Below are 15,478 nucleotides of genomic sequence, written 5' to 3'. Positions count from 1 at the left end.
AGGGATCGAACTCAGGTCCTTGTGCCTGTGCAGCAGGCATTGAAACCACTGAGCTAAATCCCTGGCCCATGATTTTGTTTCTTTATTCTCAATCTAGAATAATCTGTAATCTGTTTTTTCTTGTTTTTGATCTGAAAAGATATTCTAGTTGTCTTGAGAATACTCCTCATGAGGAATTGTCTGGCTGTTTTGAATCCAGGGCTTCTGCATTGAGCTATATCCCCCACCCCTTTCTTTTTTTCGAGACAGGGTTTCACTAAATTGCTGACTTGTGCAGTCTGGGCTTGAATTTGCAATCCTCCTGCCTCAACCCCCTAGAGTCCTGGGATTACAAGTGTGCACCACCACGCCTGGCCACCTGGCCGCTTCTCAGTGCATCGAGTATCTACACCCTTGCTTTCCTCTATCCCCAGATTTCCCGAATCTGGTAAGAATCAGCTTAGATACTTTTGGCAAGAATATGACAAGATGATGCTGTGTTCTCAGTGGTGCACTCAAGCCCTTTGTCTCACAGTTAATGCTGGGAAGTTTGATCAGCGGGTTAATGTTTCTCCTTTTGTCCCAAGCAAGTAATCTGAGGGATTTTTGGCACCAGGTGAATATCAGCTCCTCAGTTAGGGGCTTTAGCACCCACTGAGTTTCCTTCCCAAAAGCACTGATTCCAGCGGGAGTTAGAAAATGATAGTTTCCTAATCCCACCTTTCTGATGAGGATCTTCCGAGTTGCAGCACGGTGGTGCTCAGGAGGATAAATACTGCCACACCCTCAGTACTGCCAAAGAGAAACACTTGAGACCCTGCCAATCCTTTTTTTGTTTGGTACTGGGGAATGAATTCAAGACCTTGCACTTGTGAGGCAGCCAGTGGAACCACTGAGCTAAATCCCCAGCCCCCTCCATTTTTTTAAAGCTTTCCTCTACAGAGATTTTTTGAACATAAAATTCTTTTTTTTCTTTGGTATTGGGGATCAAACTCGGGACCTTATGCTTGCAAGGCAGGTGCCGGAACCACTGAGCTAAATCCCCAGCCCTCTATGGGTTCTTCATTGTATCCTGCAAGTGCTGCTCTAAAGTCACTTCCATCCTGCCGGCAGCCGTCCACCCTAACCCAGGACCTGGCAGCCAGTCCCTCCCTACACAGCAGGCCTTAGGCACATCTGCCAATCCATTCTTGTTTGTTTGTTTGTTTTGGTACCAGGGATTGAACTTGGGTCCTTGCGCTTTCAAGCCAGACAGTGGAATCACTGAGCTAAATCCCAGGCCCTGCCAATCCATTCTTTTGTTTTTGTTTTTGGTACCAGGGATCAAACTTGGGTCCTTCTGCTTGCGAGGCAGGTGGTGGAACCACTGAGCTAAATCCCCGGCCCTGCCAATCCATTCTTAATGTGGGCAGTGGGGAGGGTGAGGAAGAGGAAGCTTGCTGAAGAATAATTCCGAATTCCGGAATAATCCACGGGAGAAACAGGAGTTCCAAGGGACTCGGAAACAAATGACTGACACTTGTGTTGACTTAAGTCCCTACGTTTTTAAGCAAAGTAGTGTTTGTTTGGGTTTTTTTGGTACCGGAGATCGAACTCCAGACCTTGCGCTTGCAAGGCAGGTGGTGGAACCACTGAGTTAAATCCCTGGCCCCTTAAGTCCCTAAGTTTACACTTCAGCGGCCTGGGAGAACTGCAGCATAGATATTCTTTTCTTCTGAGAAAGACAACCCTTTCAGCTGTTGGTCTTATGACTGAACATCTATTATGTGATAGGCCTTAAGGTCAGAGGTGAGAAAGGGATTTCTCAAAGATCTGGACAGATAGCAACATCAAAGATCCACTGAAGTTTTGATTCAGGTTTTGAGACTAACAATGAAAAAGTTAGTGGCTGGCAGGCAGAACTGCTAATAGTTCTGCTGCTGCTCCTGCTCGGTTGACACGCTGGGCACGAGCTTGTATGTGACCAGGATGTTGTGCTCCAGCTGCCCAGCTAGGGACTTGGACGATGATGCTCGGCAACGGACTGTCAGGCACATTTGAACTGAGAATCGCAGAGCTGAGCACCACATGCACCAAAGCATCCACTCTGCCCGTCAGCAGTCTCTACTGCTAAGTGGACCTAGTTCCTGTCAGGTTTAAGGTTTGGGTCCCAGAGCACGGGTGTGCATGTCCTCAGTGACTGCGGGGACACACACACCTCCCACGCCCCCGAGAAGGGAGTAATGAGTCTGAGAGTCTGTTCACAGGGGGCTGGTGAGCACAGCCAGGTCTAAGGCCCGGGGCTGCTGAGATCTCCATGAGAGCTTATTGGGGATCCCCGGTGTAGAACACGGCTTAGACCAGACACACAGCCATACAAGGCCCAGGGCAGTGCACCCCGAAATCAGTTCCAGTAGAAGCCTCTGCATGCGATGGGTCTGTGGCTCCCTCCCAGGACATGAGTGTGACCCAGCTAAGATCCTCAAGGCTGAGGCAAATTCACCCACAGCGGCCCCTAGCACGAGCATCTCTGCTATTGTAAAACATAGCGACACTGAACTATCTTTCACAGAGACACTGAATCGCCCCTTCACAATCATATGGATGAAGCTCTTGATAAGGAAAAACTACCTAAGCCTTTACCCAGCATCTGAAGAGGTCGCCGTGGCCGTCACCTCTGCAGAGCCAACACTGAACCTGAAGTGGGGTCCTGGCCCGGTCCTTCCGGGCTGCCCTCAAGCACACACCCACCACCCAGGGAACCGAGCTGGAAGCGCTTTCTAGGGCCATGTGGAGCACACTCTCAGCCTTGCCTTACGGGACAGAACGACTCCTTGGCGACCCAGGACAATGCACATGCTCAGTGCCCCGTCCCTCCCCTTCCCCAAGGATCCTGGAGGTGACGGGGGACAGCGAGGACGATGGAGCCATTCTTTGAAGTCTGAGGTGGGGAACCGCTCTGCAAAGAGAAGATGGCTTAGCCTCTGAGAGGAAGAGGAGAGGGGACGTGCGTGAGTTTGGGTGTGGAGCCCTGAACACTGCTTGCTCGGGCTGGTTGGCTCTGCCCTCAGCTCGGGACCCCGCAGGTCAGCAGCAGTTGAACAGGTCACAGGCTGCCTTCTGCACCTCTTCTCACCTCCCTAACCTTTTCTCCCAGTTTCCTTGTTATTTTCTCTTTTCTTCACTGTAACGGCTATTTCCCCCACCAAATTCTATGATTGTACAATACACTTGTCACATGGTTCTCAAAAACCAGAATCCAACAATACAGACACAGATGATAAATGCCATTATCACATTCCAAGATTTAATGGTGCCTTATTTGGTCAAAAGGAAAAACTTCAAATCCCTCTTACAGTCACAGCCAATTTGATACCACAGCATGAGGATATACGGTCAACTTACCCAGGGGATTGGCACCAATAAATACATTTGCAAAGTTCATCTTCGGCATCTGGGTCAATGACTGAATATAGTTTCTTGCCTATAAAAACAAGAGTTTTCAGAATGACTTTGTGTAGCAGTGTCACAGTCTTCCATCTTGATTCCGAGAACAGTGCTGACTGACAGAGTCTGCTCGCTGAGTGCCAGGCCGCTGAGCATCCTACATACCCATGAAGACTTCTCTTACTGCTGCCCTGACTTCTGAATGTGAGCATCCTCTTCATTCCTGGCATCTCTCAGTTATATTTTACATAAACGAGACTGCTATCCATTAATTAAGTCCATTAGCTTTCTGATCACAGAATCAGAAGTTTGAAAGCATCAGTTGGTCAAGATATCTAAGAAGTAGCCCTTTATGAGAAATCCTCAGCTGTCATTTTTTAAAGAGCTAAAAACTGGCAGGGGAGTTCTACTGAAAAGCAGTCAAGAGTGGAACAGGACGTGCACCCAGCTGTAATCCCTTCCTACTTCAGCATGTAGCTAAGGGAAAGGAACACACACGTAAGACCCGTCAAATCCAGAGAAGAGCAATCCCTAAAATAAAGTTAAATACAAAGACTGCTGAGATATAGCCGAAATATTGTAGAGACAAAGTTTGGAAAGGACCTCTGCGATATTAGCTGGTTTCTCACAATATTGAGGGTACTTTAAAAAGCAGTATCCCAATGACCCTGATCCTGCAAGCAGAATTAGATTAGATGGTTAAGAATTGGGAAAGAAAGCACCTAGCCCTACCTAAGTGTTCATATTTACTCTATATTATTTGTGTATTTGCTTTTAAATATACTACACCCATTAGTATTGGGTGTTTTATGATGTTTTTCTTTTAATGAAAAGTCTTCTTTTCATCACTACAGTAAAAAAGGAAAGTACGCGCATAAACGCCAGTTAATGACACCTCTGGTCGTTACCACACGGCAGCGTACTGTGACCACGGGCTCAGACCTGGGAGGGACAAATAGCCCCTTGTGCACTAAATTTAAAAAGCCAAATATAAAAGGATCATCATTTTCCGTTTACAAGCTTGTTACGTTTTCAGTCTCACAAACTGGATGCCATTCTATCCCAATGTCAGCATCTTGCAGTAGCACGTAGGCGATCACTGCCTTAGACCCCAGGCACATGCAAGCCTTCGGGACATTCCAGACTGTGCTGGTTAGACAGGCAATAAAACGAGCACGGCTTCTTCATTAGCCTTTCCTGTGCAGTCTGCTCGGTTCTCACCTCATGGCTTGGCATCCTGTTAATCAGATAAGCAGGGGGTGTCCCCGTCAGGCGCATAATCTGCTGAAGCTGGTTAATATCTTAGATGCCTAGTCAAGGGCATTGTTAAACATACAGTGCAGAAAATGACTTTCAACTCAATTAAAAAAAAAAAAAGATTAAAAAAACTACCCCAAAACAAAACAATACAAAACAAAAGCTCTACTCTCCCCCACCCCAGGCCAGAGCCCAAGGCTGCATTATTAAGGCATGCTTCGGTGAGTGGCAGGAGTTATTAACCAGTGAGTGGTCATGCAGATAAGAAAAATTAATTTTCTTTGGTTTTAGTATCATTGTACTGTTAAATATTTTAGGTTCCCTGAAAACAGATTGCTTTTGATCCAGGATGCCAGCCAGAGAACTGTTTTCAAGTTCTGATGGCCAAAACTTGTTTGCCTATTTTGTAAATATAAAGGATTGAGACAATTTTGACTCAATTTTGGATAATATAAAATATCCAATAGATCAATTCAGAAAGAGGTTACATTTCTATGGCACAGGTTCTCCAAGGAACCACCCTTCCAGATTAAGACACGAGTGGGAGTGTGGGTTGATAAGCAGCACCAAGTTCAAAGACATCAGCAGTGGTACACTTTGAATACATGCCACAAACACACAATGGTAACTGCAGAAAGAGGAGATGGGGTTGGGGGAGTTAGAGGCTAACGGCAAAGGCAAAACTGAAGGCGCAAGCTGCCAACAGTATCAGAGCATGCCGCAATGGTTACTTCCGTGAATTCTAATGAGTAAATAGATCCCTTACCAAACTGCTGGGAGAATTATCTTGCAAGGGTAGAACCATGAAGTTTTCCTTCTTTTTTTTTTTTTGGTACCAGGGATCAAACTCTTCCGTGAATTCTAATGAGTAAATAGATCCCTTACCAAACTGCTGGGAGAATTATCTTGCAAGGGTAGAACCATGAAGTTTTCCTTCTTTTTTTTTTTTGGTACCAGGGATCAAACTCGGGTCCTTGCGCTTGCGAGGCAGGCGGCGGAACCACTGAGCTAAATCCCTGGCCCCATGAAGTTTTCCTTCTGTACAAGCATGCGTGCAAGTTGCACTCCGAATTCTCTTTTAACTGTGCCATAAATATTAACACAATAACCCCCCCACACAAATTAAAAGAATTGTTAGTTTATCATGCATTCATTCTGAAAGCAGAAATGATGATTTTTTTTTTAAAAGAAAATCTTCAGCATAATTTAATAAACCCCTTTTCTATTCTCTTTCTTGTTAACTATCCAATATGCACCACTGCCCAGTCAGTTCACGTCTTTGTGGTTTCCCTGAATCATCTCCCCGCTCTGGCTCATCCTCTGAACATACTCCCTACTCATTAGATTCCTGCTGTTGCACGCCTCAGGCTGTCCTGGGACCAGAGAGCTGTGCCATGTGCTCCACTCTGCCTTTTCTGCTTTCCAAGCCCAAAGACAGAGCCCAGCAAATTCAAAAGGTGGTGATATGTGTTATGGTTTAGATTTAAAATGTCTCCCCAGTCTTCAAGTCTTCTGTGTTCAGAGGTGGGGTTTTGCAAGATCACTGGATCATGGGGGTGCGACACTTAGTGGTGGATTAATCCACTAATGAGTTCACAGCTGAACGTGCTCGTAGGAGGTGGCGCCTACCTGGAAGATGGGTCACCAGGGGGTGCGACCTGGGTTATTTTTGTCCCCACTTCCTCCATTCCCTCACTCTCTCCACTTCCTGGCTGCCATGGATGAGCAGATTTCCTCTGCCATGCCATTTCTGCCTTGGAGCCAACCAACCATGGACCAAACTCTCTAAAACCATGAGCCAAAATAAACCTCTCCTCCTTTAAGTTGCAGGTGTCATCAGGTATTTTGTATCAGCAATGGGAAAATCACTAATAGAGTTCTTTGTAAAAAATTCTTCAGGGTTCTTTTAACATTCTCACAACAAACTATATATATATAACAAACAATGCTTTGCATGCCAACAGAAATAACAGAGAGGGTTTACAAAGCAAATCTCCAACAGCAGTTTACTGCACAGGTTTTAAAGTGTTAGAATCCTGCAATCTCTCTTTTCCTTTCTATGAGCAGTTCTTGGCCTGTACATGTGCTGATTTTGCCTCCTTTAGTCGAATAAGTGATTATATTTCCTTCCTGTCAGGAGGTTAGGAGATTATATTTCCAGAGAAAGTGTAAGTCAGGCTTTTGCTTTCTTAATATGATTTTTGCTCTTTCATTGGTTACTACAGATGCTGGCACAGCAACCAAACTCTGTCCTCAGGTACATGACCATGCACCCTTCTCCTAGGGCACATCCTAACCTGTCCCCAAGCCATGACCATCTTCTACTCCCAATGTCCCATTGCATGTCAACTGGCTTTCCTCATAAATGCCGGCGCCACTACTTTTCAGGGGCAATGAAAACAGCTCTTGGCTTTCTGTTTACTGGATTTCTTCACTAATGACTTTTGAAATTTTTAAAATCTTTGAGCACTTTCACTCACCTGGCTTTGCTGTTTTTCCATTCTTTGCACCACATATCACATGCTTTTAAGATAAACAGGTACTTCGACAGTGTCATAAACATCAAATTAATCTTGCATACACTTTCGTTTTTTGGTACCGGGGATTGAACTTGGGACCTTGCGCTTGCAAGGTAGGCGCCAGAACCACTGAGCTAAATCCCCAGCCCCTCTTGCATACACTTTTGAATACTAAAAACTTTTATCTACTCACCGCAATTATGGAGGCAAACAATTCCTTCGTATTCCTATGCTCAATACAGTATTACTCGAGCAAGCTCTGTATTCTGGTACTCAATTTCATTTTGCACAATGCTGCACTAGAGCTGTCAAAGTGTATGCTGTTCCTGCCCTGCTTCCCATCTCATTAGGTCATGCACCCACTGTTGCTTCTTTCTTACAAATAAATGACAGAGCGTGGTAGATAAATACTGCTTTACCACAGTGGGTGCTCCAGACCGCCTTCTGATGAACAGCACATACCTATGGGGCAGATGGCTAGGGTGCAGGTGAGGACAGATAGCTGCGGCTAGTAGTCATTTCCACAGGGAACGAATTCACTGTCTCAGTCTCGTTAGCACCGCTCATAAATTAACTGAGCTCCTTCCCAACCCTCCTTCTGCCCATGTCCTCTTAAAAAGCCAATCTTTCTAAGCAAATGCATTAAAATAAAAAAGCAAAAAAAAGAAAAAGAAAACAAAAATACCCTGCTCTGCCTTAGCACCATCTCTCCTATCTTCTTTATTCACTCTAATCCAGCTTCTGCATTTCCGGAAGCAAAAGAATACATTCCTTCAGAGGGCCTTACGGTCAGCGACCAACAGCGGCCTTCATGGGGGTGCAACTGGCAGATTATGAGGTCACGTCATCAGGACATCTGGGTCCGTACTCAGCTCTGCCAAATGACTCATCATATGACAAGGGCACGTCACAGGTTTTCTGGGCTCTGGCTTCCCAATTGTAAGAAAATGAAACAAAAAGAAATAGGGCCAGAACAGCCCTTCCCGTCCGTCAGAGTGGGAATGGAGAGACCGCACCGGGCTCTGTGCTCCTGAGAGACGCAGGCTACGGGGAGGGTGGTGGTGAGCTCCGCGGGGTGGGGACCCATCACACTCACCTGTTCAGCCCGCCTCCACCACCCAGCAGTTGTCCCAACTGGGCCCAGGGCCCCTCTGTCAGAGCTGGAAGGCAAATCCAGGAGGCACAGCTGGAGCTTGGCTCCAAAGTTCTTTTTCCTCTTTGTCCAACTGCTTGGCAGCAGACAGAGGGAAAATGAGCTTTCATGGCTCCTCTTACGTCTCTGGCCGGTGTGAAGGACCAAAAGCAGGAAACCACAGCCAGAGTAAGCCAGAGTCACATTCTCTTTGGCTTCTGTCTCAAGCCCTGTTTGGGAGCAGGAAAGCACTAGCTCCAAAGACTTTTCTCAGGGTCTGCAAATTGTAATTTCCCAGGAAGGCCGATGACCATACCCTGTGGGACTGAGGTAACAGGAGTTTTCCTGAGCGGTTGAGGGCTGGGGGGCGGTTGGCAGCCTGGTTGGGAACAAACACCTTCTGCAGGATGTAGGAGCTGTCTATTCTAAAATAGTGATAAGCAAGTGACTTTTGGAGAGGACCAACAGCGTGCAGATAATGCACACCTCATTCTTTTAGTGGTGAAGTTAGACGGATACAATGCAAAGTTCCTGCTCTCAGGTCTAACACTAACCGACAAGTGCGTGAGGGGAACTTCTGAGAAAGACGAAGTCAGGGCTTGAGAACAGACCCAGATTTTCCACTGATCTCTTGCAATGAAACAGAACCTCCAATCTCATTTTCACTAGGGTTCTACTGCCCAGGAGAGGTTCCTGTCATCATCGAAGTACATACCCAGATAAAGAGAGAACACAACACGCTCACACACGCAGGGAGGCAGGCAGGCACATGCACGCACACATGCACGCGCACACACACCAGGGTCGAAGGACAGACTGAGGAAGGGAAGTGGCAGGGGCTCCCACCAGGGCAGAGAATTACAATCAAAGCATCAACTCACAGACTCTGAGGAGATTTTCTTCAAAAGCTCAGCCCCTGGGGTTCCAACGAGTCTTAAAATGAGCTTCAACTGATCAATATCTAATGGTGGACTATAAAGGAAAATGTTGGGACAAAATAAAAATGAAAAACAAACAATAACAAACAAAAGGAAACAAAAAACAAGGAAAATATCCCAAGAACGTAAATTAAAAACCCAAACCAAGCCAGCAGGGTCCCTCATCTAGGCCAGGGTTTCTGCAGGGCGGTCACTTCGGCGGGACGCGCTCCCCTGCACACGGTTCCGAGCATCGCCAGGCGTCCACCCGGGGGCGTTCTGTGCCCGTCAGCATCACACACCAGGGCAGTGAAGCAACGTCGGCCAGGTCTTAGCTGACAGGCGGTGGACGAAAACACAGAGGCTGGCTCGGTCCACAGCTTGGGCTACACTTACCCCTCACCGCCCACCAAAGCGCAGGAGCGAGTCAAGAAGGGAGCACTGGAAAGCACAGGGCTACAGAGGAGAAGAAAGCGGCAGGGCACAGGTGCTAGGGACGGGGTCTATTTGTGCACATCCTCTTCAGGCCTGACCGCTTGAGCCTGGAGTGTGACAATGGAGCCTGCTAGGAGCCCAAAGCCCGACGGCCGGCGCTCGCCTTCCGGAGCCTCTCTTGGAAGGCAGAGAACGCTGAGGAGGAGTCTGCCGGCAGAGGGCGCTCTGCACCGCGCCGTGTGCAGGAGTTGGTAAGGGGGCTGCTGGATGCGGGTTTCCCCTGTACACACAAAATGCATGCAGAATGCCTGAGAACTTCACTCATCCTAAAGCCTGAACTCTTTCGGTGGCCTACACTTCCGTGTATACTCACAATGTATGTGCACGTGCTAATCAGAAGGAAAACATTTCTATTTGTTTTCAATGCTCTTAGTCTTGCCTTAAAAAAAAAACGTGCGCCGGGGTAGTAGCTCAGTGGCACCCCGCCTGCCTGGCAAGCACAAGGTCCCGAGTTCGAGTCCCGTTACCAAAAAAAAAAAGTTAAAAGAAGAGGGAAAAACAGTTCCTGAGGAGATTCGAATAGTTCAACCATATCTATGCTGACACTGTGGGGAGGACTGGGAGGATGACGGACCACACGATTAGGTCTCACCTCTCAGCACCAGGCCCGATGCCCGCGCAGTGCTAATCACAACCTAGAATTACTTTGCCTGCTCACTGTCCGAAGGCCCAGCCACTCTGCCTGTTCGCCATCCATGCCCAGGGCTCAGGGTAACATCCGGCACATAAGGGCCATGCAGGATACCTGAGAACACAGACCTGGATGGAAAAACACGCTTTTGCTTACCATTATATGTATAAAAGCAAGATGACATAACTGAAAAACAATGGCTTCTGCAAGCCATAGTTGCCTAAGCTACAGGAATTGCTTATGCAATACACGATGACTGGCATCTTGCCTTGTTTTGTTTTTTGGAAATGAAATCTACTTAAATGGAAGAAAGTTCTAGACAGGAGTCAGTGAACCCCAGCCCGCTGCCTGCTCTCTCTGTAACGCTGCGCTGGAACACAGCCAGGCCCGCTCATTTATACACTGCTGTCCCAGCAGCTTCCACAGCACAAGGGCAGAGTCCAACAGAAAGCACGCGGTTTTGAAGGCCTGAAATACTGAGAAGCTGCGCTAAGGCCATCCCAGACCCAAGCAACTGGGTCCTGTGGAAAATAGAGAAACAGTAGAAACACATCCACTCACATAAGTTATTTCTACAGTAAGCATAGTAGAAAAAAAATTGTCTCCTGCAAAAATCAGTGTGTTCTGAAGGTTAAAAGTTTACTCCTGGTTTCTTAGGTACTGACAAGAAATGTCTTTTCAAGCATACAACTATGGGGACAGGGCAGGATTGGGGTGAGATGGATACCGCCCTACTCCAATATACTCAGATTCATTATCAGTAAAGGAGCTTCTTTGTCCATTCAGAATTACTCAGTTCACAACACTTTTGCTCCCTCACACTCCAGGAATCACAAGACGGAATGAATGGATCTGTCTCTCCTATGAGAAATCCCTGGACTACGTCAACCCTCCAAAGGTGTTCTGGCGACATATGCATCAAAATGATCCCACAAATAAAGCTGTTGAAATACCTATTCTTGGTTAAGAGACTTTGTTCTGATCACTTGAAGAGAAAATCCTAGCTCCAAGTTTTACCCTAGCCCCAAGGATGACAGAAACTCTCCAACCTTAGTTGCTCAGCTGCCCAAGGTTCCCCCAACCTACCTGGAGGACCACAGCTCCCGCCGGCTACGGCAGCTCCCTGGGAGCTGGGGCCTAGGTCCTCCCTCCAGCTCCCGGTATGAAGCAAATCTCAGCCTCAACTCCTCAGCCTCGCATCCTGGCCCTCCACAGCTGACATCCAGCTTCTTTTCTGCCTGTGCCTCTGCCTACCACTTCTGAATACACACACTAAACACCCCAGGCAATTCTGCGCTCCCAGGCTCTTACTGGTGCGGGGTGTAAACAAGAATATTGTCCACTCTCTCTTGAGGGCAAGCCATTTCCCTTCCTAGTAACTGTCAAGATCCACGCAAAACAAGAATCTGCTGTGGAGGCTTCCTGACTACCTTGAGCTCAGATTAATTCTTTACTTTTTAAAATAATTTACAGCTCTATTCCAGGGTTTTTTTATCGCTCTACATTGCTTAACAGCAGGAGGTGGGCATTTGTCCAAGCAACTCCTGTAAATCACTTTCCACTCCGTCTCATGATCCTGGTGTTGGGCACGGGGCCACCCTACTCTCAGTGCCTTCAGGGAGCAGGCTGGCGAGGACTGCCCGGGAAAAGACTCGCTGCAATAAGCGTTTCACTTCCTCTCTACGCCTCCAGCTTGCCCTCAAAGCCCAGAGCGATCGTATTCTACTGAAAGTTTATATCCAAAAAAGGAGTCGGAAAAGGTGCTTCTCTAATGTTGGGCTTCATGAAGTTCTCAGATACCCTGCTCCGAAATGTTTACACCAAAGACAGCAAACACATACAGAGCGGGAGTGGTACAGGCTGTGGACAGACAGCCAATATTTACAAGCTTAGGACACAGACAAAGTGAAAGCATGCAAACCTCAGCAGACATCACCATGAGTTCTCCAAAAGCCCAAAAATCCACTGAAGCAGCTTCGAGTAAAAGCAAAAGGGACTACAGCGTGGCACACAGCTATTTCCGCAGCAAGCCATCCTTTGTAATTGAGCTTACCCCTTCTTCCCTAGGTAGAATTTTTTTTGGTACCAGGGATCAAACTCAGGACCTTGCGCTTGTGAGGCAGGCAGTGGCACAACTGAGCTAAATCCCTCGCCCAGTAGAAGATACTTTTGTTAGTGTAAAATGCATTTTAATTGTAATAATCACAATTTCTAATATTACTAATATTTAGGCTTTTAGAGACAGGGTCTCACTGTGTAGCCCAGCCTGGCTGCAGAATGCAGTGATCCTCCTGCCTCAGCCTCCCAAGTGCTGGGATTACAGGCGTGTGCCACCATGCATAGCTAAATTTTAAAATCATAAGTTTCCAAGGCCTTTCTAAAATAAATAAAGAAGAGCGTGACAACTTAGGTTTAAGAATTTTTTTTTAGATCAACCTCTTTGTAACAGAAGCAAAAAGTAGTGAAAATGAACATGTAGGTAAGGAAAAAAATGAAAAGTAATGGAGCGATTAGAGGAATGTAAAAGAGGGCCACTCCAGTCACTTTGAAGCACTCTAGGCAACTCCTCGAAAACCTCCACAGGCCAGGGAGGTGAGTAACAGGCAGGGCAGCCTCCTGCTTGTGAGCAGCAGCCTTCCCACTGGTGTTTGGGAGAGCAGGAAGCCCTCCTCGTGACAGACAGCAGGAGCTGGGATGAAACCCAGCCTATTTCCTGCTCCTGGGGGTTGTCAAAACACTCATCTTCACTGTCACACACACAGTCTCTTAAGGTAGCCTGAGTTTGTGCACAAACCTGAGAATTTCAGGGAAAATATATTCTCAAGTTAGAGAAGCAAGTAGGTAAATAATCGAATGAAGTACTTTTTCTTTCTCAACATTTATTAAGACACTTGCTCTTAGTATCTCCAGGAAAACTGCTTTTTTGGAAACGAAGAAGAATATCTGAAACCAATGACTGACAGCAAAGAGCAGAGGTGGCGAGAGGGCTCCCACTTTCTCACATCCTCCAGGCAGAGCGGACACAGGTCTTCCGTACATCATGGCTTGTGATGTGCCCGGAATGCTTCCTTAACATGTGTGGGGAAGATCAAAAGAAGAAATGAGTAACAGTAGAATTAAGGAGCCGATTCACAAGCCAAGGCTGTGATCTCTGGTAGAAAACACCACTTTTGACACATTAACAGGGCTGCAAAACTTATTTTCTCTCTCCTGTATGCTGTCGTGTCAAGAGTCGGTAACATTTCTAACTCACTCATTTTAAAATCGGTGGCACTTGGGGCCGGGGATTTAACTCAGTGGTTTCGCCGCCTGCTGCACAAGCTCGAGGACCTGAGTTCGATCCCTGGTACCAAAAAAAAAAAATCAGTGGCCCTTGAAGTAAGCTAGTGCTACCCTCGGAGACAGCCGGCCACATCCTCTCTCCCTCCTAGTACCCGGTCTGTGTGCTGGGCCACTGGATAGACCGGGTCCGCTCGCCTCCAGGGAAGGTGTGGGCAAGTCATGGGAGTAACAGTGGTGACACTCATCCAGCATCCTGAGGGTAATTAACGTGACTGGATTATGAACTTAAAAGTGGTTCCAAATGACAAATATTTCACTACAATACGAAAAAAGTGAGAGTGGTAAATTTTATGTTATGTATATATATTTTTTTTAATCACAAAAATACTTTCAATTCCGTTTCTGAGTCACACTAGCCATATTTCAACAGCCACACAGGCCAGTCTGGACAAGAGACAGAAAACATTTGCAATACCACCAAGTTCAGTTGGATAGTTTTGTCTAGGCACTACAGCATGCATAGTGTGTTGGCAAGGGAGGAAAACAGGCAGAAGACTAAGCACTCTCTGGAGGCTGCCTTGGGAGTGAGCTACGTTTAAGTCATCAACAGTGTAGCTGCGTGTTTGCTGCCTTTGGAGCCGAGGAGAGGGTGTGGGGCCAGCACAGGCTCCAGGGGCCCTGAGCAGGGAAGCTCTGGAAGTCAGAACAGTACAGATCAAAACACCGGAAAGAAACTGCTTGATCCTGCCGGCACCTGCAGAAAAATGATGGAAGACCGCTAGACTAACCTTTCAGGATCAGCCAAGATTAAAACTAAATTCAACTGAATTAAACTCTAGTTGTTCTCAACCCTGATGCACACGACAGTCATCTGGAGACTTCGCACCACAGGGCCCGTGACTGGCGCACACCACCTCCACTGGAGTCTTTGGGGTGTTGTTCAGGCATCTGGAGATTCTGAAGCTCCCCAAAGTGAGTCTGATGCACAGCAAGGGTTAAAAAACACTGTGCTAGAACACAAATGGGGTGCTCAGTAGGCAAGAAAAAGTACTGGGCAACACTTCCTTCCCTCCTTCTTGTCAGGCAACCAAAGCTGTATCTACACAGCAGGCAACCAACAAGAGGAAGGTTAATTATCCTCCGAATCTCTCATTTCTTATGGGCTGAAAGCATTCTACAAGGGCCATGCCACCAGAGAGGAGAGAGAACCATAAAGGCACAAGAACCACAGTGCTCTGAAAACTTTCTACTGCTAACCTGCCAAGGGGTTCTAGTCTGTGCTGCCTGTCACAGAATTTTCCTCTGTATTAATCATCAATGATTCAAGGGTAAACAATAAAGTCGGTGGAGAGGGAAAGACTGTTTCCAAGACCAGTAACGAAGAAGATGGCTACCATTTACGGGCAGGTTTCAGACTAAGTGCTTTCCAGATAGCACCTCACTGATTTCTTACAACCACCTTGCGAGTTATGTACTGTTATTATCGTTTTATGGTTAAGGAAATTGAGAGACACAGAGATTGGAAAACTCGCTCAAAGCCACCAGCTGGATGTAAAAGAGCTAAGATCTAAATGTGGAAAGTCCGACTCCAGGGCACAGGCTCCATCCAGCGGGCTGCACTGTCCCTGCCACTGTGTGTTGAGGCAGGCAAGCGCGTCAGCAGCTGGCCAAGTGGAAGCCGGAGGTGCGGACACTACCAGCAGGAAGGGGAGGGGACAGAAGACAGCTCAGGACAGCATCTGCTCCAGAGGACAAGCCGGGGGAATCACAAGTCTTCCCTAATTCTCTCAACTTTAAACAGCAATATTTACAGCAGGTTTTGAGAAACAGATATAAAATG

The 15,478-nt window shown here is 47.0% G+C and overlaps 1 protein-coding gene across 7 annotated transcripts in view; it reads right to left on the bottom strand.

Moving 5' to 3' along the window:
- Mapk14 (mitogen-activated protein kinase 14) overlaps positions 1 to 15,478 on the bottom strand; it is a 69,514-nt gene that overhangs the window by 4,731 nt on the left and 49,305 nt on the right. For 5 of the 7 annotated variants that reach the window (XM_087184433.1, XM_004846695.4, XM_087184431.1 and 2 more), the window contains 2 exons: positions 9,195 to 9,274; positions 3,364 to 3,442 (listed from right to left, as the gene is read on the bottom strand). In XM_087184433.1, the coding sequence (XP_087040559.1) occupies positions 3,364 to 3,442; positions 9,195 to 9,274 (159 nt within the window). The other 2 variants (XM_004846696.4, XM_021259935.2) reach the window with 2 other exon arrangements.

The sequence above is a fragment of the Heterocephalus glaber genome, unplaced genomic scaffold (assembly GCF_053883595.1).
Source record: "Heterocephalus glaber isolate CG9 unplaced genomic scaffold, H.glaber_assembly_v1.0 deba00001497, whole genome shotgun sequence".
Taxonomy (NCBI): domain Eukaryota; kingdom Metazoa; phylum Chordata; class Mammalia; order Rodentia; family Bathyergidae; genus Heterocephalus; species Heterocephalus glaber.
The sequence above is the reverse complement of the archived record's forward strand: the minus strand, read 5'-3'. Positions and strand labels throughout refer to the sequence as shown.